We start from the raw sequence: 24595 nt of genomic DNA, 5'->3' as shown, positions 1-24595 counted from the left end.
GTGCTCCAAGCTCTTTCTCACATGTGAGCTTCCTAGGAGACACCTGCACACCTCTCAAACGCTTTCGTCTGCAAAGCTTTATGGAAAAGTTGCAGCTGATAATGAGCGCTGGCGCCATCTGCAGGAGACATAACAAACTCCACTCCAAGTACGATGTGATTCCAGACCACAAAGCCTTGATTTCCAGATGACGTAGAATATTTTTATTTGACATTCAACATTAATTGGTACATAAGTATACAAAATTAAACAGTACAAGTTGAGTGTTCCAGTTTTCAGTTTGTCTTTCAAGTAGATTCAAGCAACTTTTGTGTCCAGCCACTTTACTAGGTACATCGGTACTATCTAATTACATTGAATACAAGAACTGAATAAAAAAAACTCTGCCTTTACAAAGATAATGCTTATAATTGAAAGCAGAGCTTTAATTATTCTTCAATTGAAAGTCAACAGCTCGTGTCCAGTGAATTTGGAGCATATGAGTGTAAAATTCTGTTGATGATTTTATCAGTGGTGATTGAGACCAAAGTGAAACAAAGGGTGAGATGACACACAGGAAAAGAATAGTCAGTCAACATGTCATCATAAGCAATAAGGTGTGCGTGTGTGTGCATACACACGTTTGTATTTTTATGTTAGAGGTAAATGTGACAAAAACACGCAAAACTATCAAGAGTGGAGTGGGCAACTTGTTGGGTTTTAGAGGCTTGTAATGAGAGGTCACACTGCGACGCCTCCACGTCAGTCATACATTTGCAGATGCTACTTTAAATATAAGTTTATAACCTCACACACCTCCTCCATCGTCACGGTCAGTGCATGCTCGACGCTCCTCATTTGTGAGCATCCACTCGTGAGAAATGTTTTCTGTTCTCTTCTAGTTGTGCACTAGCGCTTTGGCAAGAGACTGTAGCTCCTCCCTCTTTTCGTACAGGTACATCTGCGTTTCCCACAGCATGTCCACCAGAATGGCATCGCTCACTTCGTCCAGCATCACCTCCTGGGAAAGCTGTGGACTCAGTCTGCAGGGGAGGGAAGGCAAATACAGTAACAGTGAAACAGCAAAAGATCGTTATTATTGTGATACTAATCACAGTTATAATCATGACAGGGATGAAAATGTGCTCGATTATCTGTCTGTCATCTTGGTAGTGATGAATATCAGTCAAAAACAACAAACGATGAAGAAACGTGAACAATTCTTGGACACTTAACAACAACTCATCCAGAGAGTATTCGCAAGCGCTTCACCTCTTCCAGGCCCTATTCCAAAATTCAACACATTCACTTTTTTCTTAATTTTTAAATCTACGAAATTCCATGCATATTCAGTAAGTATTTACATCCCAATTGCAATACTTTGGCAGTAATTACAGCGTGAAGTATTTTTTTGAACATGATGCCATAAGGTTGTTACAAATTAAAATTCAAAGTCAAGGCACAACATCCCTGGAAATTCCAAAATTCTTGCACCAAGTACTAGGGCTGTGTAATTAATCTAAATTCAATTACAATTACGATTATTACACTCCACAATTACAAAATTGGCATAATCGTAAAAAAAGATTATTAATAAGCATTTATATCCAATGCACTGTTTATTTACACAAGGAAATCATACTTGAATTTTATACATTTGCACCATTTTTTAAAATTTCAAAACAACCAATTTTATACATTTTGTTTGGTCCCAAAAGAATTTACTAACATCTATTTGTCTTTATATGTTTTAAACATGTTCTTCTTTTGTACCAAAATAAATAAGTAATTGTTTGAATAATCGTAATTTCAATTATTACCAGAATAATGGTGATTAATATTTTTATCATAATAAAGCAGCCTTACCAAGTACAGCAATCTGTGAACAAAAATCCCTACAGATTGAAAGAATATTAGTTGGAAAGTGCTACAAGTACAGTTCAGTAGTCCGGATTAAAAAAAAAAAAATGGGGTGATGCTCTTCGGATGCCTCCACAACATCCTGTTGTCTTGAGTGAGAATGTAGCATACCTGTGGTAGATGGTGTCAATCATTTCACACCAGGAACTGGCTCTGTCCACGGCGCAGCCATCAGAGTCAGTACACTGTCCGGCAGCAAAGCGATGATGTCACCCACAACGTTAACTCCATTTACAGTAATTCGGTGGGTGAACTGATACTCACGCAGTCTACCAGCATCTTGCCCAGCTCCTTGGCTCCAACGATGCTCTTAGCCAGTTCCAATGGATTGGAGGGTCGGAAAACATCCACGGAACTTACTGCCACCTGGGGTGGCTTACCTGAGGGACACAAGGGAAACGATGCACAGGCACAGCATTAACGTGTTCTATAACAATCATCATCATTGGGCGCACTGGTGAATGTTGGTGAACCCAACATGCCTGTTATTAAAATGTGGGAGCTGGAAGTGCTCGGAGAAAACCCACACAAGCTCAGGAAGAACAAGCAAACTCCATACAGGAAGGCCAGAAGTGAGATTCAAATCCCGTACACAAGTACAATGAGCAGATTAACATATGTATACATTCAATGTTTTATATGATTAAATAGTTGGTTAATGAATTACCAATAATCACATTTAAACTGACAATGATGATTATTTTAGTACTGAAATTTTACATTTTTCATACACAGTTCACCTTTTTTCCCGTTAACCTCAATTTGATTGTTATTAGTGGTTCCCATCCCCCGCTCCGCAAAGTTGACGAGAACTAGCATTAGCGGTAACCACAGTTTTGCTCACTCTGGTCAGATGACAGTCACTTGAATAACTAATCACACGGCATGTAGTTGGAGGAGGCCTGCTGAAGAAATGGAATGGTAAAGTGACCACTCAGGGAGTCGTTTCACCACTACTCACAAGCGCATTTTCTTTTTTCCTCTGTGAAAAACGGCTAATATTACTGCAGTTTACAGTCAATCACTTAATTGTAAGACTCATTTGTTTATGTCTTTATTATACTGCCCCCTGGTGGCCAAGACGCACACAGCAGAATGAGCACAACATGGGCTGAAACCGGGTTACCAGCCTGGTCATAGAATGAATTACACTCGGGAGTCGAGGCATCACTGTACAGTATTTGACTATCTTATGTATGTGTGTGTGTGTGTGTGCACACAGATGTGAGGTGCTTACCAGTCCCTAGAGAAACAACTAGACCCAGCTTCTTGATCTCCACCCCGTGGCCCTGAAAAGCAGGAGAGAACGTGATTGGAAATTAGATGTCTTTTATTTACTGAAAACACAAATGCAACTGTTTTACGTTACCTCTGCTTTTAGCGCTTTGTAGTGCCAATGGATCTCTGACATGGCGTCGAGCGTGGGGTTGTTGGCCAACAGGCCTCCGTCCAGGAAACGTCCCATTGGTCGGAAGTAGGTGGGGGCAGCGCCACTGGAACGGGCAGCTCGCCACACAAGTTGCTCTTATGAAAAGACAAAACACAATTGATTTGCCTTTAAATGTGACTCGCATGTGAAGTGAGTGAGGCCGAACATTCCTCCATGATGGCAAAGCGACCGAGTGTTGTTCACTCAAGCGCACACACACCTTCGTCTGTTACCTTCCTACGCTTACTGGCTGGCTCCACTGTGTATCCTACTAGCAACAAATCCTCATCCTCCCATCCTGCAACAGCGACACGGCTGGCACATGGCGACAACACGGCACGGCGACACACACGTGCTAGCCCACTTCCTACCTTGCGGGATTGTTAGGGGCTTGAAGGTGGCGGTGGTGGCGTACGGGGACTCTCTGCGGCTGGAGGGAGGGTCGTAGTTCCTGAAAATGTGAAGCTCTCCCGGGTGTCGGTCTGCTAGGACACTGGTGACCATCACCCTGTGTGAGATATTGCAGTAAAGGAAGATTTACTATAAAAACTACTGACACCCCTCTGTAAAATGCCAGCTTTTTGTGGAAAACAAATGACCACTATGGCTATGTTCATGAGCCTGAACCATTGGGATAATTCAAAGAAAACTGCTTTAGTTTAAACTTTGGTGCATTTGGTGCATTGGTGCAGTTCTTGAAAGTTAAGTTCTGGCACAAAGCCTTCTGGCCCAAAGAATTTTTTTTCTTTTAGTTTTTACACTCTCAAAAAAAAAAAAGTTTTTTTTTGCAAATGAGTTTTAAATATTTAAAAGTTATATCACAATGATTTGAACAGGGATGTGTAAACTTTTTTTTTTTAATATCCACTAGGGATGTCACGACATCCAAATGTCACGATACGATAATATCACGATATGAACCTCACGATACGATAATTATCACGCTATTGTAGGGAGGTTGGCGATACTGTATAAAAGCTCATGATATTGCAAAAAAAAAAAAAAACTCATCAAAAAGAAACAACATTGCAATATTCTGTTTTTGTACATAACAGCATTCACAAAGAAATAGGCTTGGCCAGTCATGCGCTCCTATTGGCGATTAGCTTGGGTCTTAAACATAGAAGGTGGCAAATCAAACTGCACGAATAAACTAACCGGGCGGCACGGTGGTCAACTGGTTAGCACGTCCGCCTCACAGTTCAGAGGTCGTGGGTTCGATCTCGGCCCCGGCCTCCCTGTGTGGAATTTGCATGTTCTCCCCGTGCCTGCGTGGGTTGTCTCTGGGTACTCCGGTTTCCTCCCACATTCCAAAAACATGCATGGTAAATTGATTGGACACTCTAAATTGCCCCTAGGTGTGAGTGTGGATGTTTGTTTGTCTCTGTGTGCCCTGCGAATGGCTGGCAACCAATTCAGGGTGTGCCCCACCTACTGCCCAAAGACAGCTGGGATAGGCTCCAGCATGCCCTTGTGAGGATAAGCGGTATGGATAATGGATGGATGAATGGATAATAAACTAACCACCAGAGGGTGGTGGAACTGCAGAAATAGAATAAAACTTGGGCTTTGAAACAGATTTGCTGCTATTAATATCGTGACATGACAACAACGCAGAAATGTCTTGGCAATTTTAATATCGCGATATCACAATATTGCTGATATTGTGACATCCCTAATATCCACTGATTATATTTAATATAACTTTTGTTAATGATTTTATTCTTTGTATTATAATTGTATTTTTATAATAAATAAAAGGACTGCAGTTTGTCTTTTCATCTTGAATTACAGCCAGCTACTTTTTCTACATGTGTTTTTTATAAAACGTGTTACCAGTAGTCGTTAAAAAAAAAAAAAGGCAACAAACGAACAAAAAGTCAGTGTATCCACTTCCCATTTGACATCGTCGCCAAACTTCAGATTCATGTTTATTTTCCCCAGGCAAAGAAAAGGAGGGACCTGAGATGGTTTATAATTGCTGTAATCGGGCTGGATAAAGCCGTACCTGGGGTACTGAACGTCTGACATTTTGGTGTTCTCTCCAAACTCTTTCTTGAGAAAGTCCTCTAGTGGGGCCGATTCGTAAGGTCGCGAGCCTCTGAACACCTGCTCCTTCATTCGAAAGTACAAACAGCGGAGGTACTCCATGGACTTCCCTGCACAATGAAGCAGCATCATCATCATCACATTCATGCTAGGATGAGGGGTCAAGTGAAGTGCGGGAAAAAAGACACACAAAAAACAATGTGCATACCATGGACGATAGCGAGGGCCAGAATGCCCCCAGTGCTGGTGCCGGCCACCCAGTCAAAGAGCTCCCTGGTAGGCCGACCGGCCTCTTTCTCTAAAGCGATCAGCATCTGGATCAGAACCAGCCCCCTGATTCCTCCCCCATCCAGACACAGCAGAGTGTCCATCCTGCAGAGGAGTACAGCGCACACTGTAATAGTAATAAATCCCAGTACTTTCGCCGTTCTGAAAAACTACATGTACACACCTCCTTTTGTTCATCTTGGGACCGTCAACCTGTGACTTGCCTCTGCTCATTGCGGCGATCGTAGCTCCCATGTGCATAATTTCCTCAAACCCTGCGGGCCAATCAGATGGCAGCGGTTTGTGAAAATATGAACGCCCAAAAACACAACAAAAGCATTTTCAGTCGCGGAGGAAGCACTTCATACGCTACACTGTGTGTGTATGTGGTGCAGACATCACCAAAAACGGATTTACTATGCTTTGTTAACACATTAAACACAAACAATTAAACATTCACATTTCAATACTATGTCTCCTTTCATTTACAAATGCGATCACTAAGTTACATTAAAACGAAGAACCTAAATAAAATAAAACGTTAAGAGGGTGCATCAAAGAGTTTAAAGGAGGAGTGGTAGATAGCGTGCAAGACATTACCTATGCCCGGCGCAGCGACTTTGTTGCCGATGGGCGGAGGGCTGCCAGCGGAGGGGGGCAGGCAGCGTTGCACACCCACACTACACAGCATGTCCAGCAGTATCTTTCTATTGGGACCTTTTTTAATTTTTTTATTTAAACAACATGCACGGCAAACCTCAGTTAGACATGCACACACAAACAAAGGGGTTACAAAATTTATTTGGCAAGTTCAAGTTGCCTTCATTCATATAGAATAGCTATAGGGAAGTTTAGGAGTGACAAAAGAGGATTTTTATTTTCTGATTTCTGTCCTTTCATGGACAAGTGGGGGCAAGGACCGACATAATGCAGCTGAGGGCGATGCAGTATTAAAAGACAAGCGTCTAATATAACGATTAGGTTAAGTGGCTGATTCTGTGCTCAAGTGATGCAAAAGGAATCGTTCATGGAGTACTGTATGAGTTATGACATGAATTTAAGATATGAAAGTAGTCAATCTACAGCAGTGTTTTTCAAACTTTTTTGAGTCAAGGCACATTTATTTCATTGAAAAAAATCCCGCGGCACACCAGCAGCTGAAATTGTGAAAAAAAAAGCACTCTAACAGTACTCTAAAGAGCAAAATATTTGGCTATTCTACCCACCTCTATCGAAACCTGACCATGTGGTCAAAGAAAAGGTTTGTTAGTGCATAATGTGAATTAATACTTTAAATAAAACATGGATTTAATTTTCAGCAGTACCTTTGCTGTTGCGAGCAGCGATCAGTCCCGGCTTCTCTCCCAAGTCGTTGTGGATCTCCATGTCAGCCCCGAACACGATCAGAGCTTTGATCAGCTCCATGTGATCCATCTGTTCCGAGACGAACAAGCATTACCGTATTTCATTAGGCCGGGATTCGGGGCCACAAACCGCAGCCACACACCTTCATGGCGAGGTGCAATGCCGTGTTGCCATCCTGCCCCTTCAGGTTGGCGTTGGCGCCGTGCGTGAGTAAAACCATGGCTGCTTCGAAACGACCCTTCTTGGTGCAAATGTGCAGTGCACTCTCGCCTGTTTTACTGAGGTAGTTGATTGCGCTGCCCCTCTCCAGCAGCATGCGACACATCTAGAATGCAGAGCATGTTGAAAAAAAGTCAAGCCGTCAGTGGTGGGAAATAATGAAGAACAAATACTTTGTTACTGTATTTGACAAGATTTTCAGGCATCTATACATGACTTGAGTAGAGCGCAGTGATGCCGGTAAACGCGTAATAGCGGCCATTTTGAGTAACTTGTAATCTAAAGCGTTACTATTTCTAATACGGCAGTCCTGTAGTAAATATTCAAAGATTTAAAGCATTTTTTTGTGACTAAACAAAGCTAGTGAAATGTATAATGCTCAGCTCCACAATTGTTTGGGCCACTAGTGAGCCACATGAGGCACATGGCCAAGTGTACCACTGTGATATGTCTTTGATCACCAAACCAAACTCAACCATGGTCTTTATATGGCATAGTTGCACATGAAACAAATCTAATAGTTACCAAATAATAAAATTGGAGAAAATTAAGAAAGGTATCGAATCGTCTTTTATTGGAGGGATATATCTTAAAAGGAAATTGAGTTATTGAGTTGTTGATTTAGGTCTAAGCTTGAAATCTACATTCTTGCTGCATCAGACCTTCCCCCACCCATCCCCATTGAAGAACGGAATTGACAAGTAAACACCAAGTACAGAGTCTAAGCATTTTCACCCCCTCTGCAAGCTATTGCTAAGAAGTGTAATGCGATCGATGTATGTGATGTTCCTCACCTCTGCCGTTTTTGCCCAGTGGAGGGGTGTTCCTCCATACAAGGAGTCTTCGGCGTTCAGCTGGTCAGGGTCTGCTTTCAGGATCTCCTCTGAACAGCTGACAAACAATTCTTATGAAGTGCATTCCATCGTAGATAGTGATAACTTACAGAATTTGACCCACAATTTAGGGGGAAAACTGCTTTCATCCAAGTCAAAGTGAGTCTGCCACATATCTAGAATTGGTTATGGTATACTTACAGTATATTGTTGAGTATTAATGAGTACAGTATTGAAACCCGCAAATGTACTTAGCTTCTTCTTTGGATTTATGTGTGTTTTTTATGGTGCTACAGAAGGGTAACAGTAATGGCAAAGAGGGAAATTATGATGAAAACCAGTAATGGAGCTTAGTGTGAAGTAGGAAACGGCTGTATGTGTTCCGTCCTGGCTGCTCAGTTCAACGTACAGCGCTGCCTTGAGATAAGAGTGACCAGACTTATGAGTTTTTCAAGACACAACACTGTTTAGACTGCTTATAATGCTCACCTCTTCTCACTGTACTTCATGGCAGAGTGGATCGGGTAGCCGACGCCACCGGGGACGTTGCACTTAGCCCCGCCTCCCAAGAGGGCTTTGACGGCCTCTACTCGGCCAAGGCGACAGGACACGTGGAGCGGCGTCTCGCCGCTGTTGTTCAGCTCATTCACGCCCGAGCACAAGCGCGAACACAACACCTGTGTGATGACAGAACAATGCCGATGGCCTGATGAAGAGCAAAATTACAACTTTGGAGAGGATGTGGACTGTAGAATTAGCTTGAGTGCTATCACTGAGGTTAATCTGAAAGGCAATGGAGTCATAATGGCTTTCATTATTGGCAGCATCCTGCTAAAGACTTAATGACTCTGTGAATAAATGGTCAATTTCCCTTGCGAAAGGATAAAGTTTCCATCTATCTAATAGAGGCACAACTAGTTGGCAGCCTCAATAGATTGCTGCAGAAAAAAAAGCTTTTTTCTCAAGCCCCACAGTAGTTAACAGGCAGTAGTTACAATTGAATGTAACTGCCTTTGCTTTGCTGTGCTTTGCCTTATATTTGCATATATATGCTCTTGCCTTGGTCCTCTGCTTTTCATTTCCGTTGGTCCACTCCTTTCATTTATAACCAGTTAAATTTAAGTTCCACTGTTTAACTTCTTGATCATGAGCATCACCAACCTTTAAAACGGTGATACGTAACCCAACCTTTAGTTCCCGCTTACCAGGATGATGGCGGGGGAGTCGTGCTTGGCGGCAATGTGCATGGGCGTCTCTCCCTGGTGGTCTTTGATATCAGTGCGAGCCTGGCTCTCCTCCAGCAGCTCCTTCACGCACGCCGCGTCACTTCGCTCGCATGCCAGGTGCAGCGGCGTCTGACCGAGTGCGTCCCGAGCATTGATCTGACTGCAAACATAAAACCTATTACATCGGTCCCCGTTAAATCCCCGTTTACGTTGGGGGATACGATCCATACCCACCTGCAATAGGTACAAATCTGAGATATAGAGAAACTATATAAAAAAAATATTTGATTCAAATGATTTAAACACATTATAAACTTATTTGAACACACACAAAAATTGAAAGCCTTTAAGAGGCGGGGCCCGCTTGTAAGTGTCTAGGTATGAGATTGCGCATGGTGCACATGGTGATTGCGTTTTACTATCTTCTCTGCGTCAGTACTGTATTTTGGGAATACTGTAGCGCCAGAGCCTCAGATTATAAACTTTGCACTGATTTATACAAAACAAAATACCGACCGACAACAAATTCCAGGGAATCCTGCCTCACCTCTGAACGTAGTTGTGTTTCAGACACTCCCTGAGGCCCGTGTCCACGGCGATGTGAGCGGCGCTCCAGTCCTGGTGGTTACGCAGGCAGTCGACAATCATCTGGACAGTCTCTGCCTTCATCAGCGGGAGTGTGTCGTAGAAGGGTGGAAGTTTAAGTGCGTACTGCGGGAACCAGTTCAGGGCGTCCTCTTCTGACGCCACCTGGAAAAGCCTTATGCCAAAAGTAACGCACACTGTCAGAGGAGTAATAATTGTTGGGGCCTTCATCCTCAAAGGGATTCATTCCGAAACCACAAGATAGACTCTTCTATAAATCAGTGAGTGCACCAATCAATGGGATTCAGTAAAGATGCATTGATGATTCTGTTTAGGCACTTTGTTAGCGGCCATTGTCGGTTAATATGTCATCATGGGCTAAAAGAGGAAATCAATCGGTGACGTTTCAAATTAGGTACACAAAATGTACATTTCACAAACACGGCCATCACCGCTGACCTCAGGGCCGCCGCAGGTGTGTCGGGGCACAGTAGCACACAATCCCACGACTGGCACTGGGTGTTCTTGTAGAGAACCAGTCGTCCTTCCTGCCTCAGTTTGATTTTCCCGCCCCCGCCGTAGTCAGACAGCTGCACGTCCCTCACCCGGTAAGGGTTGATGAAAAGGGTGGATACGGAGGACACGGTGTCCAAAAGACGGCCCAGGAACTGCATCGTGACCTGGGAGGAATCACAATTTGAGCGCAAGTGTGTGTGTGGACTGAAATGGTGGAAGCTCGGAATGTGATAGTTTTACATTTAATACAGACACAGCAATATAGAGCGGATATAGAAAGTCTACACACCTGTGTTCAAATGCCAGGTTTGTGAGATGTAAAAACAAAGAAAAAAAAAAAAGAGACCAAGATAAAGCATTGAAAACCTTTTTCCACCATTAATGTGTCCTATAACCTGTACAATTTCATTGGAATAAAAAAGAAATATTTTACAGCAGGGAAATAAAAATAACTTAGATAACGTGGTTGCACAAGTCGAACTCATGTTACAAAGTCAGCAACACAAAAATTCCACCACTTAAAGTAGCTCAGTAAACTGAATACAGTTGAGCTGTTTTAGTAGGCTTTTCTTAACATTTTTTAGCATTCGAGCAAGAAGCCTGAAGGATTTGTATGAGTACTGACTGCAATTTGGAGTTGTTCATGAGTGTTCCATGGGCTTCTTGACTCCTCATGTTCCACTCCTAGTACAAGTAAGTACGCTGGCAACTAAGCGTGCCTTCTTGCGCCGCATGGCAACGTATTGCACCACTTCATTCAGCACCATTGGTTGACCTCGAGCCATAAAGCAACGGCCCCCTTGAATAAATGGCGATGTGACATCATTGATATCTAACATAACCACACAAATATGGCTCCATTTGCTGATTTAAATGTTTCATACTAATTGTGATGATTTTTTAAAAATTACCAGTAACTACAGTTTATAGTATTTCAAAAAAAATATTTTTGCAACAAAAGAAAGAAAGTGAAAGGTTTTAACATACAACAAGCTTGGCGGTTAGCATATAGCTTCGTGCACTGCTCAGCTACGTGCTACATAGCTAAAGCTACAAGGCCACAGTGTGCGTACAAAGGAACCAAAAATAAGTTTCTTGTTTAACAAGACTTCTGGCTTCTTAGTGCAAGATACACTTTACCTATGACTTTTCCTTTTTCTCTGCTTGTATTTCGAGTCTTTTCAATAGTCCCTTAAGCTTTGTTAGTGCCCTTAAGGTCAGTTGCATCAGGCAAAGCCTGTAAACAATGGTGGGGGGTGCTCAGGTCAAATGTCATGTCAATGCAGTGAACTAGTAGCCCCCATCAAAATAGGCCCACAGTGACCTCTGAATGGCCTTCACTCAAGACTTCACCGAGCTTCTTTGGCCACGTGTAGCCGAAAAGCTGAGACTGAATCGGTGTAGTCAAGGGCAGTGCATTCGCGGGTGATAGTGACCACAAATTTGCGACTAATTGACGGTTTATAACTGCCTATGGATGCCACAAGATGGTAGCAAAGCACTACTTTTCTCTTGGACTGGTCTATGGCCTGACCAAATGAAGCTCCTTACTCACATCAAAGTAGTTCCTTAGAACCAAGACTGCCACAAGATGACAGAGCTTTGGCCTGAGCACAAAAACATGGAACAGGATTTTGTTTTTCTAAACATCCAGATATGGTCATTTTTGGTAGCTGTGAAGCAAATCAAAATAGATTTAGACCTCTACTAATAATAGGCCAACTGATGTTGCTATTCATCCATTTGTCTTGAAGTTTCAAAATTCCCAGTTATCTTGAACACAGCATGGTTTCAACTATGCTTAATTTCATCATGGAACTTATCCCAGTGTTTTTTCATATAAAAAGAACACTTAGCTGAATTATTTAACCTTGTTTGTGTAACCCTACCTATGAGACCGCAAGAACACATCATTTATTCACACTAAAGTCAGAACCATAACGTGTTAAAACAAGTGCTGCTCTGCTGTCTACCAGTGCTGTTCTGGAAAGGGAGGCTCTTGAAGGATAAGTACGACACAATCAACGCTGCTAGCTTGGCTGTCGTTTGTCTCAGTTGTCCGTTTCCCCATAGAAAGCATGACATTGGACGTGAAACTCCATTATGAATGATAAACAAGTGAGTCCATTCATTCGTTCTACTCGAAAGTTTCTGGTGGTCCAATTACATTTCACATGACAACACAACGTCAGAGCTGAGAGGCTCTGTCATTTAACGTTGTTTAAAAACAGAGTACCACTGGTAAAACCAAAACTTCATAAATTACATATTTACCCCATCCCACCCCGTTAAACGTAGATAATCGTCTTAATAAGTATCGCAGAAGCAGCAAAGCATCTACTTACAACGAGCGCTCCAGTGTGGTGTCTGACTTATGACAGCGACACCAACAAGCATCACGCCGCAACCAAGCCTGATGAGTGACATCGAAAGTACCAATGACACAGCTCGGCTTTTCAAGTAGGCGGGACCTAATACTGGAAATCTATCGTGAAAATAGGATTTCATTCACAATATCAAGCTCTTAAAACACAACAACAACAACAAAAATAAAACAATATAATCACGATTCACGATATTTTGTGCCGCTCTTTGTTCTCTCAGTATTTTTTTTTGTTTTAAATTCAATAACCTGTATGGAAAAATAAATATGAATTTAGAAATATTCTCGGTGCTCGTACCCGGTGGGCATCTAATGTTAACCCAACATCAATATGACATCAAAATCATTGAATTTATGTTATGTTGAATATGACATCAAAATTATCAGTGAGCATCTGATGTCAAAAATGTCATTTTTTTCCAGACACGTTTTTCAAAATCCTCCCAATTTTTGAAGATACAGGGCTAAAATACATGTGGAATTGTCTCTGACTGACTCCTACTGAAGATGCATCTAAGTCAGTGAACTTTGAAATATAATTATAGTGAGCATAATTGTTGTGTAGCATTTTAAATTGAAATGCAGAACTGAAAGTGGCATAATCATGTTCTCTGCCAGTTTATTTCTCATTTTGCGTTCCAGTAGAATTTTCCTCGAGGAGGAATTAGCCACAAAGTGTATTCTCACCGGGCAGCACGGTGAACGACTGGTTAGCACGTCCGCCTCACAGTTCAGAGGTTTGGGTTCGATCCCGGCCCTGGCCTCCCTGTGTGGAGTTTGCATGTTCTGCCCGTGCCAGCGTGGGTTTTCTCCGGGTACTCCGGTTGCCTCCCACATTCCAAAAACATGCATGGTAAGTTGATTGGACTCTCTAAATTGCCCCTAGGTGTTATTGTGAGTGTGGTTGTTTGTCTCTGTGTGCCCTGCGATTGGCTGGCAACCAATTCAGGGTGTCCCTCGCCTACTGCATTATTCACAATAGTCTGGTTTGATAAAAAGTTACGTTCGGAACCAAGGTAGGCTCTGTTACAAAGCAAATAGATATCTAAGACAGCTGGGATAGGCTCCAGCACGCCCCGTGACCCTTGTGAGGAGAAGCGGTATAGATAATGGATGGATGGGGTGTATTCTCACCATGTTTATTTGTACTTTTTTGTAAGAGAAAATGTTTGAGTCTTCGTGGTAAGTCAGATGACATTTTATCAACTCAAGACATTTTAGGGAAAGCATTTACAACACACTTAAACTCTTTGAATTTAGCTGGAGAGGATTTTGTTTTCATTTTTTTTCATAACTATAATTACTACCATCACTTTCAATAATACCATTGTTCCAAATAATTTCTTTATGAGGAGGAAAATTATGTATATGTCATAATTCAGTAATCTCACAAATTTTGGTCATTTCTCGACCCGGATGACGTCAGCCTGATAAGAAGCGCGCGCTTCTTTACGTTGCGGTGAGTATCTCCCCGTTGCCATGACGACCATGGGGGCTGGCCTCGACCACGTGACACACAGCAGCAGCCAGAACCCAGTATCCGTGCGTGCGTGTTGCGGACAGTTCGGCCGCGGTCGAACCGAGCAGAGCCGAACCCCCTGTCTTCTGGAACCGACTGCGCATAGATAGGATGGAGCTCTCGGCGATGGGCGAACGCGTCTTCGCCGCGGAAGCCATACTGAAGCGCCGCGTCCGAAAGGTGAGCCTCCACCTCCACGGTCCTCTCGCGTGTTTTGACAGATGTTATCCGCGGGAAAGTCATCCGTCTTCGGCTCTCTCTCCGCCGTCGGAGGCCTCCGGCTTGCTAAGCTACATGCTAAACTTACCCGCCTAAGTGTTCAAGACACGGTTGCTGTTTTGAGGCCTTTGCCCGGCAGTAAAAGTGACACAAAAGAGGCTCGCTTGTGAAAGAGTGAGGCCGACGGGAGGAGTGTTTAAAATGGGGCCCTGATTTATGCGCCAGCTAACGATGGCTAAAGCTACGCGGCCACTGTGGGCGTGCATACCACAGATGTCTCTTGTTAAACGTGACTTTTGTCTTTCCTGCTGCAAGATGCTTTTTAACCATGCCTTTCCCCCCTTTATTATATTTGACTATTCACTAATTTGAAGATTTCCAGTAGTTACTTCAACTTTGTTAGATGCCATAAGGTCAGTAGATTCAGTAAAAAGCCTGTAAACAATACTAGGGGTGTGCTCAGGTCAAGTGTCAGGTCCATGCAGTGAACCAGTAGCCCCCCTTAAAAGGCCTCCAGTGACTTCTGAATGGCCTTCACTCAAAACTTTCACTGAGCTTCTTGCCACATGTGTTGGCTAAATCGCTGGTTCTCAATTTTTGTTCAGTGGGGTCCATGAAACAGTTTGAATAATTTATGCTACATTATTTGAAAAACAACATATGCTCGAAACCTCATACAACATATGCAATCCAAACTTCAGTCCAAAAGCAAAACATGCACCAACCAAAAATCACTTCACATTCTGCACTGTTAGCTACTGTAACCATATTTAAATTACCGTTCAGAAGTCTGGGGGTACACTTACAAAACTGCATTACAACCGTTTTATATATTGAGCAATGAGAATTGTCCATAATGTCGGATTTATTCATAACACAAACCAATTGTTTCTCCAATCCAAAATCTTAAAATTTGTTGATCCTGTAGTTTAAAACTGTACGATTAATTTATAAAGACAGACATAATTTGGTCGAAAGTGGAATAGGATTATTCTGTGTGTGTGTATAAGTGTTGTACAGTATTTGAGTGAAATGTATGCCATGTTCAATAGGCATTTAAAAAGTCTTATTTGTGATAAACTTGATTCCATTTTCAATACAGAGTTGTGTTTCTGAACAGTATTTGATTAAAATGTAACATATTTTCATTAAAATTGCAAGATTTAATGGCATTATTAAGTACAGTTATTCTGTATTGGCAAATACTCAAATGGAAGTACTTGTATTCATACTCAGTCTGAAAAAGTGTATCCCTACTAATGACTATGCTTTAATTAAAAAACATGAAAAGGAGGGAATGTTTTGCAAATAAACACCCGGCCGAATAAATTTGAAATAATCGATAAATCGCAGAGCCCTTGTATATAACGTACACACATCCGACGTGTATTTTTCTTGCAGGGGAGACTTGAATATTTGGTGAAATGGAAGGGATGGGCAATGAAGTAAGTGCTGCTTCGACTGATCTCATGTGCCATGAAGCCTTTTTTTTTTCAAGTCTAAATATAGATTTTTTTTTAAACTGTATTTTAAGATGTGTCCTCTTTTGATGTGTTCTTTGCTCTCATTCAGGGACAGCACCTGGGAGCCAGAGGAAAATATTCTGGATGACAGGCTCATACTCGGCTTTGAGCAAAAGTGAGTAGATGGCATCAATTTAAAATAAGTTATCATAATTACTTTATATCTGCAAGGAGGGGAGTTGTGTTTTATGAATTACTAGAGTTCCAAAACCACGAAAAAAAAGTTGAGGTACAACTGTATTCCCTGTCGATGGAAACTGAGGCATTTTTTATCTTAAGTACATTTCAATCCCGACTACTAATTTGGGCAAGGCGTCTTAAATAGGAACATCCATTATTTGAGGAAATACAGTATATGCACATATTTAGTGTTTGTGGTTTTAATATTGAACAATGTTATTGGTTTTTTTTTTTCTTTCCTTTCTTTCTTTCAGGGAACGAGAGCGGGAACGTAACGGGCCCAAAAGGCGAGGCCCGAAACCCAAAAACCTAGTGGTAAAGGTGAATGACAACGAGGCTCTGAACCACAAATCAAAGTTCAAGGCAAAAATAACACACGCGGCACAACGCAATCAGATGCAGTACAAGAAATTCTGCTTTTACAAAGATAATAATGTTCAATTTGTCACTCTCAAAGCGGTATTCATTTACCTTACCTAAATGCTCCTTAAATTGAAGCCACTCTCAGTATGAGGCAATCCAAAGACAACAACCATAATAATAAACATATCTTTAAGTTAATGAATCAAAATGTAGCATTTTCATCTATGTGAAGGCAGAATTTCATACACGTGATATGTATTAGATAAGTTACGAAGCAGTTGTTATATTATTAGCCTTGTGGTTAGTATCACTAGCAAAGTTGCACCATATTTTTTCAAATAGTGGTCTCTGCTCTAATAGAAACCTCAATTACCGGTAATTGTCTCAACTTGAATAAATAAACACCAATGCTCAAATGGATGCCTTGTTTTTTCCTCCTCAGAAAAAGAATCCATCCATTTTCTATACGGCTTGTCCAGTTTAGGGTCAAAGCTAACTTTGGGCCAAATGCTGGTACACCCTGGACTTGTTGCCAGACAAATGTAGGACATGTATAGTAGGGCTGAATGATTTTGAGTAAAAAAAAAAACAATTGAATTGTGATTTTTTTTTTTTTTTTTTCCTCACAAAATTGCGATTGTGATTTAATATGCGATTATTTTTTTCAAGGTCCTCTTTTTGAACAAACATAAGCAATGAATTAATCTGTATTACAATCAACAATATCAGATGGATTATACATAAATGTTTTGCCTTCATATGTTTATCTTACGATGAATTAAAGGCAACCAAACTATGAAATAATATGAAAGACTGATGATTTATCGTCTTGAATTTTAGTTGGTAACTAACTACAGTAAACTACTATTAAAGTACAATTTTGGAGCAGAAAAACTGTGAAATAGGTAAGTACTGGCCTGAGAAGAAGCGTTTTTATTTAATATACTGTATATATAAAAATAACAAATAAAGGCCTGGTACTATGACATTTGGTATAGTCCGCAGTTAAGTAAATCAAGATTGTCCGCACAGTCTTTTGACAATTTTGTGCTGCTTATCTGTGTTAATGGTAATAAATAGCACAAGTCAATGAATAATGTGCTCCTGCACAAAATAAAAAAAATGTGTTCATTTATTGTCATGTCTCCAACTATAACAATTGTTTGGTCAAATCAATGCTTTTTTTTTCCAGCCTCAGAAAGGAGAAACAAGCACTCGATGCACAAAGTCCCGCCAAGCGACATCGCGCTCCGCTTCCAGCCGAGCGACTCCGTCATCGTCCTCTTCCTCGCCTCACCCTTTGGCCCCCACATCCCCGAAGCTCAGTTCCCTGGCCGCAACCCACAAGCTGAAGAAAGACATTCACCGCTGCCACCGCATGTCACGCCGCCCCCTGCCCCGCTCGGACCCCATGGCGTCCTCTTTCTCCGGGCCCGGCGGCTTCCCGTCCCGCCCTCACGCCTCGCCTTTCTCCGAGACAGTGCGCATCCTCAACCGCCGAGTGAAGCCCCGCGAGGTCAAGCGCGGCCGCATTATCCTCAACCTGAAGGTAATCGACAAGCCGGGGCGCGGCGGCTCGACGGGTGGCGGCTCTCGCAGTCTCCCAGGGGGGCGCCAGAACATCCCCTCCCGCAATCGCATCATCGGGAAGAAGGGAGAAGCTCCCTACAGACCTTTCCAGCCGCCGCTGAAGATGCTCGGCTTCCCCATGTACGGGAAGCCTTTCGGGCTGCAGTGCGGGGGCCCACTGGCCTTTCACCCTCAACCGGGGTCCTGCAACGCCAGGAACAACCGGCCCACCCCGTCCCACTTGCCGGTTTCCCCACCTCCTTCCCGCTCCGGTGAGAACCCTAAACCCTCTCAATCTGTGCCACCTTCCAGTGAGCCGGCACAATCCAAAAGTCCCGCAGAATCACCAAATATTCCCCCGTCCGCTCCCGCCAACCCCGCCACGTCGCCCACCCTGCCGACTGGGGAGGACGCCGGCGACACCCCGGGCGCCTCCCTGCCCCAAGGTGGCGGCGGCCCGCCAGAACAAGCCAGGGTACCCGCCGAGGGCGACCCTGACTGGCACCCGCAAATGGGACCCAGCTGCAAGGACGTGGTGGTCACCGACGTCACCACCAATCTGGTCACCGTCACCATCAAGGAGTTCCCCTCCCCTGCTTCAGGCCCTGCCTCGCCCGTCTCGGCGGAGGGCGCCGCGTCCCCGCCGCCATGCGCCGCTCCTGACACACCAGAGACCACTCCGCCGAAGCCATAACAGGTCATGTGGTACCACAATTGAATATCAGTTGCCCCTGTTTTATTGAAAAAGATAAGAATGCTCACTTTTTGAGGAATTTATTTAACAATATAGTACAGTAAAAATAATAGGGACAGAGCTCTGCGATGAATAGGTCAAAACCATGAGTCATTGACGCACACTACACAAAAATGTTTGTGTTTTAATTACTTAAATCTTAAATATACCATCAGCTATATTCCAATTTCAAACTTAAAATATTTCCTTTAAAAATAAATTGCTTATAGACTATTGTAGTGTGGAAGAAATGCACTGAAATTGCATTTGTACAAGCGCTAAAGACTCTCCGTTACAACACAGGCTAATTTGAGCTCCTCCTACATTCACGGAAAGCTTATCCTTCGTCAACTTGTGCCACTTCTATGCAGTTCCTTTGGACAAATGTACTGTACTACTTTTGTTAAGACAGTGCTTTGTTGTCATCTTGTGGCATCTTTTAAGACAGAGATTCTCAACTGGCAGGTCAGGATCCAAAAGTGGGTCGCAGACAGCTAGTAAAAATTGTATTTGTATGCCGATTTTTTTTCAGAACAGTACCAAGCCGATCAAAGTTCCCCACATAGAACATACAATATTGAGTAAGCAACAGGAAATGTTACTTAGTTGTGCTCTAGTCACTAGCTACCCCGTAAATCCAGAAACAAATACGTTGCAGCTGTACTTTTGGACATCATAGCTAGCAATTGGGATGTTCGATACCGTGTTTTTCCAGAACGATACCAAGTACTGGTACCTCTAATATTTTTGATATAGAAAATTTAATTTAACACAATGACAAAAAATTGTGAACAATGACTTTTCCTTCTGATGCAGATGATGAGGCGCCAATGTGTCAAACTGCCGTAGTATAGCGCCAAGTACTGCCGAGGTGGACTTAATGTCAGATAATTTTTTGCCTTAAGTATTATCGGCAGAGAGTACCCGGTACCTTAAAATAAGGCCGGTATCAGCCCGATACCAACAGCTGGTATCAGTACTCACCATGCCAAAGCAAATATGTATTTGGTGGTATGTCAAACTCAGATGAAACCGCGTTTAAAAATATAACATATTGAGCATGTATTTTCAGAGGCTATTTTTAACAAAAAAAATGTTATTGTTCTTAAGTTCTATAAAATGGGACACAGATTTGCACCCATAAGGTTTTAGTCCCAGGGTGACAACAGTTGAGAGCCACTGTTTTAATTAAGAAAGCACATAAAAACATGGATAAGTAGAGGTTCCACAAGAAAAGTGAATGTGTGAAGAGTGAACTGTGAATGGGTTCAATGTAGATTTATTTGTATTTTTTTTAATTATCTTGGAATCGCTTGAATTATTTTGACAAATCGCCTTTTTGAGGCCTCAACAATCTCGAAAAATAGATTTTTTTTCAGATTTCCTGGTGGAAAAATGAGAGGGGTTGCAACAGGGGCGGAGCCAGAACGTGGCTAATGGGTGGGCCTGAATATTTCTCTCACTGAGCAGAATCCTTTTATCCATACACATCTTATATTCAAATGAAATGACAAACTGAATAATATGAAGTTCAGACCTTCCTTATACAACAACAATTATGCCCTTCTTAATATTCAATAAAATAAAACACAACAAAACACAAATTCAAAAACAATTCAACAATAATTTACTAAAAATGTAAAAGTACATATTTTTTCATGAATCTCACTGAGTGGGCAGTCTGTCAATCTGAGTGGGCCACCCATGGCTCCGCCCCTGGGTTGCAAACATGCAAAAAAAAAAGAAGAAAAGCACTCAGTAGTTCCCTCATTAAAAGCTGGGGAAAATTAGTGTGCGTACATTTCTGTAATGATACGATGCACGAAAAGGACTCCTGCTTAAAGAGAAAGTCGGCCATTCTGATTTGAAGCAGCTATTGTTTGCTAGTACTTTGACTCTCCTGCGAGCGAATTTATTGAAATGAGCTGCAATTTGAAGCAAGTATCTGTGGTTGACACTAAGTTGCCAAGCTGATTGGCATAGTCATCTAATGTGGCTGTCACCATAAAAAGGGAGTGCAAGGGCCCGTTTATTGCCGCTTGCTTCAGTTGTGCTTGTAACTTGAGGTGTTGCGCGTCTGTCTGCAGAGCTGTTCCTAATATTTTTGACACAAATTTTATTCGAAATTAAAAGCGTTCAAAAATGCAACACGATAACCGCAGTAATACACATATTGCTTAAATAATACCTCAATCAAAGTGTCGCTTAAAACAGTCTCTTTAAAAACGTGGAGTAGCCTCTACCTATGAATACATTTAAATTCCGCCCATCATTGAATCGTCAAATGTATTTGAAAGTGTATAAGTTGATTTCTATGGCAGCTACTAGGTCCTACTTGACTTCACTCTGTCCACTTGCACAGCCGCGATGTGTTCATGCGCTCATTTATGAGGAGTGTGAAAGAAGTCGCCTGCGAAGGAGCCTTTTAACCGTTCCCCCCCCCACCGCCCCTGCCGACTTTTCTTCAAATGCACGTCCTTACGATTTTGACGTGTTTTTGCACTGAACACACCGCAGTAAGTGAATAATGAATGAATTGCACTTGACTGCGTCTATAGACTAATGTAGTTCGTCAATGCCTTTCACTTTGAACGCTTATACAGTATACACACAAAGTACAAGCGAGTATTTATATGCACGCGCACGCATAGTAAGCCGCATCGGTAGACTTTGTAAGTTATGGCCATCCTCGCCGCCTTTCCCCCCTCCCCCGCTTGCCTTTACGATATCCGTGACTCCTTTTATAGTAATTACACCATGTGTCAAGGTCTGGAAGAGCTACAATGGCTCAGCCTGCGAATGTGCCCTGACCAAGTTCAGAAAACTGATGCGCTGCGATTGGTCGTTACTTTAGCAACTGTGATGTCATTCTCAGGCGACAGCAAGTGGCAAAATGGCCGCCAATTGAGATGGATAAAAACGGGTGGATTTTGCTGCTTATTTCATGATCCACAAATGCAATATTAATCACAATGCCGTGTTTAGACTAGTGGGGCCGCATAGAAGATATTATTGTGAAGAAAATTGTTGACTTGACTTCTCTTTAACGATGACTTGCCCCATTGTTATGCCGATTCCAGACCCCCTCAGACCTTGACACCGTGTTGTACTGCATACAGTATTGCAAAGTTCCCCAAATATGTTGCCTTACAGCTGCTCCGTTCACCCCAAGCCGCACTCCGGGCGACGACCGTTTTTACCTCGCCTCAGCTCCGAAGAAACAAACACTTCCGTTAGCCTGCCACAACTTAAGCATGAATATGAAGACGCGAGCTTGTAAAAAGAAAACAATAAAACGTCTCCTCTTGTCCTTCTGCATACTGGATGGTTCTCTTTGTTGTCAGTACTCATAGGCTCACTCGACGGGGCTCATTCCAAAAATGGACTACATGAAGAAACAAACACGTCTTTTGAAGTGAATGATTTTTGGAATGGGCTCTACCGAGGACCGTATAGCTCTGCTATGTTTAAGTTGTGGGTAGAAGTCATGTAGAAATGTACCAAGGTGTTAGGCTACTAGGCATTCTCGTCCTTTTTGTTGTCATAAGGGGTAGCACAACTCAACTTAGTGGCCTATCTTTCTACCAAATAGGGCTTATGATATTCTTATTTTTTAGCCGTGCTTTCCCTTTTTTTTTTAAATGGTTTGCTTATATAATTTCCAGTGCTATATTTAAACACAATTTTTTAAAGGAAGGATCCATGTTCGATGAATTGAAAAATGTGCTTTTCAAGCCTTGTTTTCTTTGTACTGTATTAGGCCATTTTTGAAATATGCATAATTACGTTCAATGTGATGCAATTCTACGTGGGTTTGATCCAGAAGGCTGTCTTTGTTAGCTCGTTTGGGTTCTGTACACGGGTGACATTGTAATGTACGTATCTTTCTGAAGCATGTTTTCAATTGTTCAAATTATATATATTCACTTGTCAAGTTACCTGTTTACTCTCGTTGCTTTCTGTGTTTTTCCTTTTTTGAGGCTTTAAATTAAAAAGCTGTCAAGAAGCAGTTTGACTCATTTTTTAAAATACACTTGAACAACCAACTAATGGAAAATAAAACTGCTGCCATCATAAAGTATGAACTCGTTTTTAACTCGGGCAAATGGGTATTTTAAAGTTATGAATGACACGTGTATTACAAAGTAGTCAAGTGATATGAAGTTACTACCTATGGTAAAATGTAAAATAAAAAGTTATTCAATATAGTCTGATCTTAACCAGCAACAGACATGTTGCTTATTTTGTTTTTACTTTAGAGGGTGTTTGTTAGTTTTTATTTTCAAAAATGCTTTGTTTGAGTGTTTATTAATTTAGTATTATATTTAGTTTTTTTTGTTTAGTATTTTTAGTTTTATATAGGGGCCTACAGTCCCCTCCAAAGGTATTGGAAGGAACAAGGTCAGTTCTTTTGTTTTTGTTGTATCTTGAAAACATTTGGGTTTCAGATCCAAAGATGAATATCAGAAAGTTTAAGATTCCAGCTTTTGTTTTGTTGTATTTATAAGCATGAATATTTTCAAGTGAGAAAAACTATATAAACGGACATTATTAAAGTGGAGGTCAACCCCAAAATGTTACCTGAATATGTTCTATGGAGCCCCACTAGACGAAACATGGCGTTCTGATTAAGTTAAGCAGTAAAATCCACCCGTTTTCGTACATCTCAGGGGGTGGCCATTTTGCCACCTGCTGTCGACTGAAAAGGACATCACAGTTGCTCAGGTAACAACAAATAATGGCTCAGCTTCAGAAAACAGGTGAGCCGTGATTGGTCGTCACCTGATCCCTGAGAAACTGTGATGTCATTTTCAGTCGACAGAAACTGGCAAAATGGCCGCCCCCTCAGATGGCTAAAACCGGGTGGATTTTGCTTCTTAACTCATATTCCACAAAAACAATATTATTCAGAATGCCACGTTTAGACCTCTCAACCAGATCCTCATTGACCTGTTTTCACCTCTCGTTCTAATTCGTCTTCGTTAACTTATAATAACCAATCCTGTTGATTTTGGATGCCATTTGCTCTACTATTAAATCATAAAAGAGCATTGCACTCCAGTACTTTTCCAATATTCCACAGAGTGGCGTTGTTGGTCTGCACAAGAGAGCCACGGCACCGTCAGCTGCACCACGAAGGCTGGTTCAAAGTCAAGCTAATCTTATCTTTATCGGTCCTACTGTTCTGAAATGACTTAGAATGACACCAGAAGCACTCTGTCTCTTCCCGCGCCCGCAGCGCGTGTCCTCTATTGAGAGGCCAAACGGAATTAAAGTCGTCCCTGTGGTGTCATCAGTGGCCCACTTCTGTGCGAGTGCGTGTGTGCGCATGTCATTTCGGTCACCTCTGGAGATTAAACTGCAATCTAGGCTGCAGGTCACCCCATTTATTAACGCTCGTGGCTCGCACTAGTGGTGTACCAAGAAGCCTCGTTTTGAGCAGTAACGACTCTGAAATGGGAAACTAAACGTTAGTTTCTACCCCCAAATAATTTAAAGGCCCCCGTTTTAATAACCCCCTTTTTTGGGTTTTTTTTTGGGGGGGGGGGGGTGTAGTCAGTATGAATTCCATCTTTTCTGTTTAATTCTGTTACAACCTTCCGACTACTTCCAGATATAGAATCAGAATGATTTCAATGTGTTATTGTTTTATCAAAGGCATATTAAGAGTGTCTGGGGGGGAAGGATGGAATAGTACGATAGTTTTTCCGTGCATGG

At 42.1% G+C, this 24595-nt stretch overlaps 2 protein-coding genes across 6 annotated transcripts; one reads left to right on the top strand and one right to left on the bottom strand.

Annotated features, from left to right (window-relative positions):
- Positions 1–188: 188 nt before the first annotated feature.
- Positions 189–23556, bottom strand: pla2g6 (phospholipase A2, group VI (cytosolic, calcium-independent)). Of its 4 annotated transcripts, none has more exons than XM_086032752.1 (19): positions 23459–23556; positions 10332–10552; positions 9835–10047; positions 9267–9447; positions 8551–8738; positions 8023–8119; positions 7152–7334; positions 6970–7078; positions 6245–6361; positions 5829–5919; positions 5586–5749; positions 5337–5487; positions 3700–3836; positions 3549–3626; positions 3269–3423; positions 3137–3188; positions 2164–2279; positions 2011–2084; positions 189–1022 (listed from the first exon to the last, which is right to left on the bottom strand). In XM_086032752.1, exons 2-19 carry the CDS (start codon positions 10544–10546, stop codon positions 878–880), a joined length of 2466 nt encoding a protein of 821 aa, XP_085888878.1. In that variant the 5' UTR covers positions 10547–10552; positions 23459–23556; the 3' UTR covers positions 189–877. The 4 variants fall into 4 exon arrangements, with proteins under 4 accessions (XP_085888878.1, XP_085888877.1, XP_085888879.1 ...); XM_086032751.1 differs by lacking the exon at positions 23459–23556 and adding an exon at positions 12734–12841; XM_086032753.1 differs by lacking the exon at positions 23459–23556 and adding an exon at positions 11944–12704.
- Positions 14270–22883, top strand: cbx6a (chromobox homolog 6a). 2 transcript variants are annotated; one of them, XM_086032758.1, is made up of 5 exons: positions 14270–14470; positions 15911–15954; positions 16082–16147; positions 16467–16533; positions 17768–22883. In XM_086032758.1, exons 1-5 carry the CDS (start codon positions 14402–14404, stop codon positions 18836–18838), a joined length of 1317 nt encoding a protein of 438 aa, XP_085888884.1. In that variant the 5' UTR covers positions 14270–14401; the 3' UTR covers positions 18839–22883. The 2 variants fall into 2 exon arrangements, with proteins under 2 accessions (XP_085888884.1, XP_085888883.1); XM_086032757.1 differs by having other exon boundaries at positions 16467–16575.
- Positions 23557–24595: the final 1039 nt, after the last annotated feature.

This window comes from Filicampus tigris, chromosome 6 (genome assembly GCF_054856515.1).
Source record: "Filicampus tigris isolate MCC_2025a chromosome 6, RoL_Ftig_1.0, whole genome shotgun sequence".
Classification (NCBI taxonomy): domain Eukaryota; kingdom Metazoa; phylum Chordata; class Actinopteri; order Syngnathiformes; family Syngnathidae; genus Filicampus; species Filicampus tigris.
Note: the sequence above shows the minus strand (reverse complement) of the source record. Positions and strands in the feature narration are given on the sequence as shown.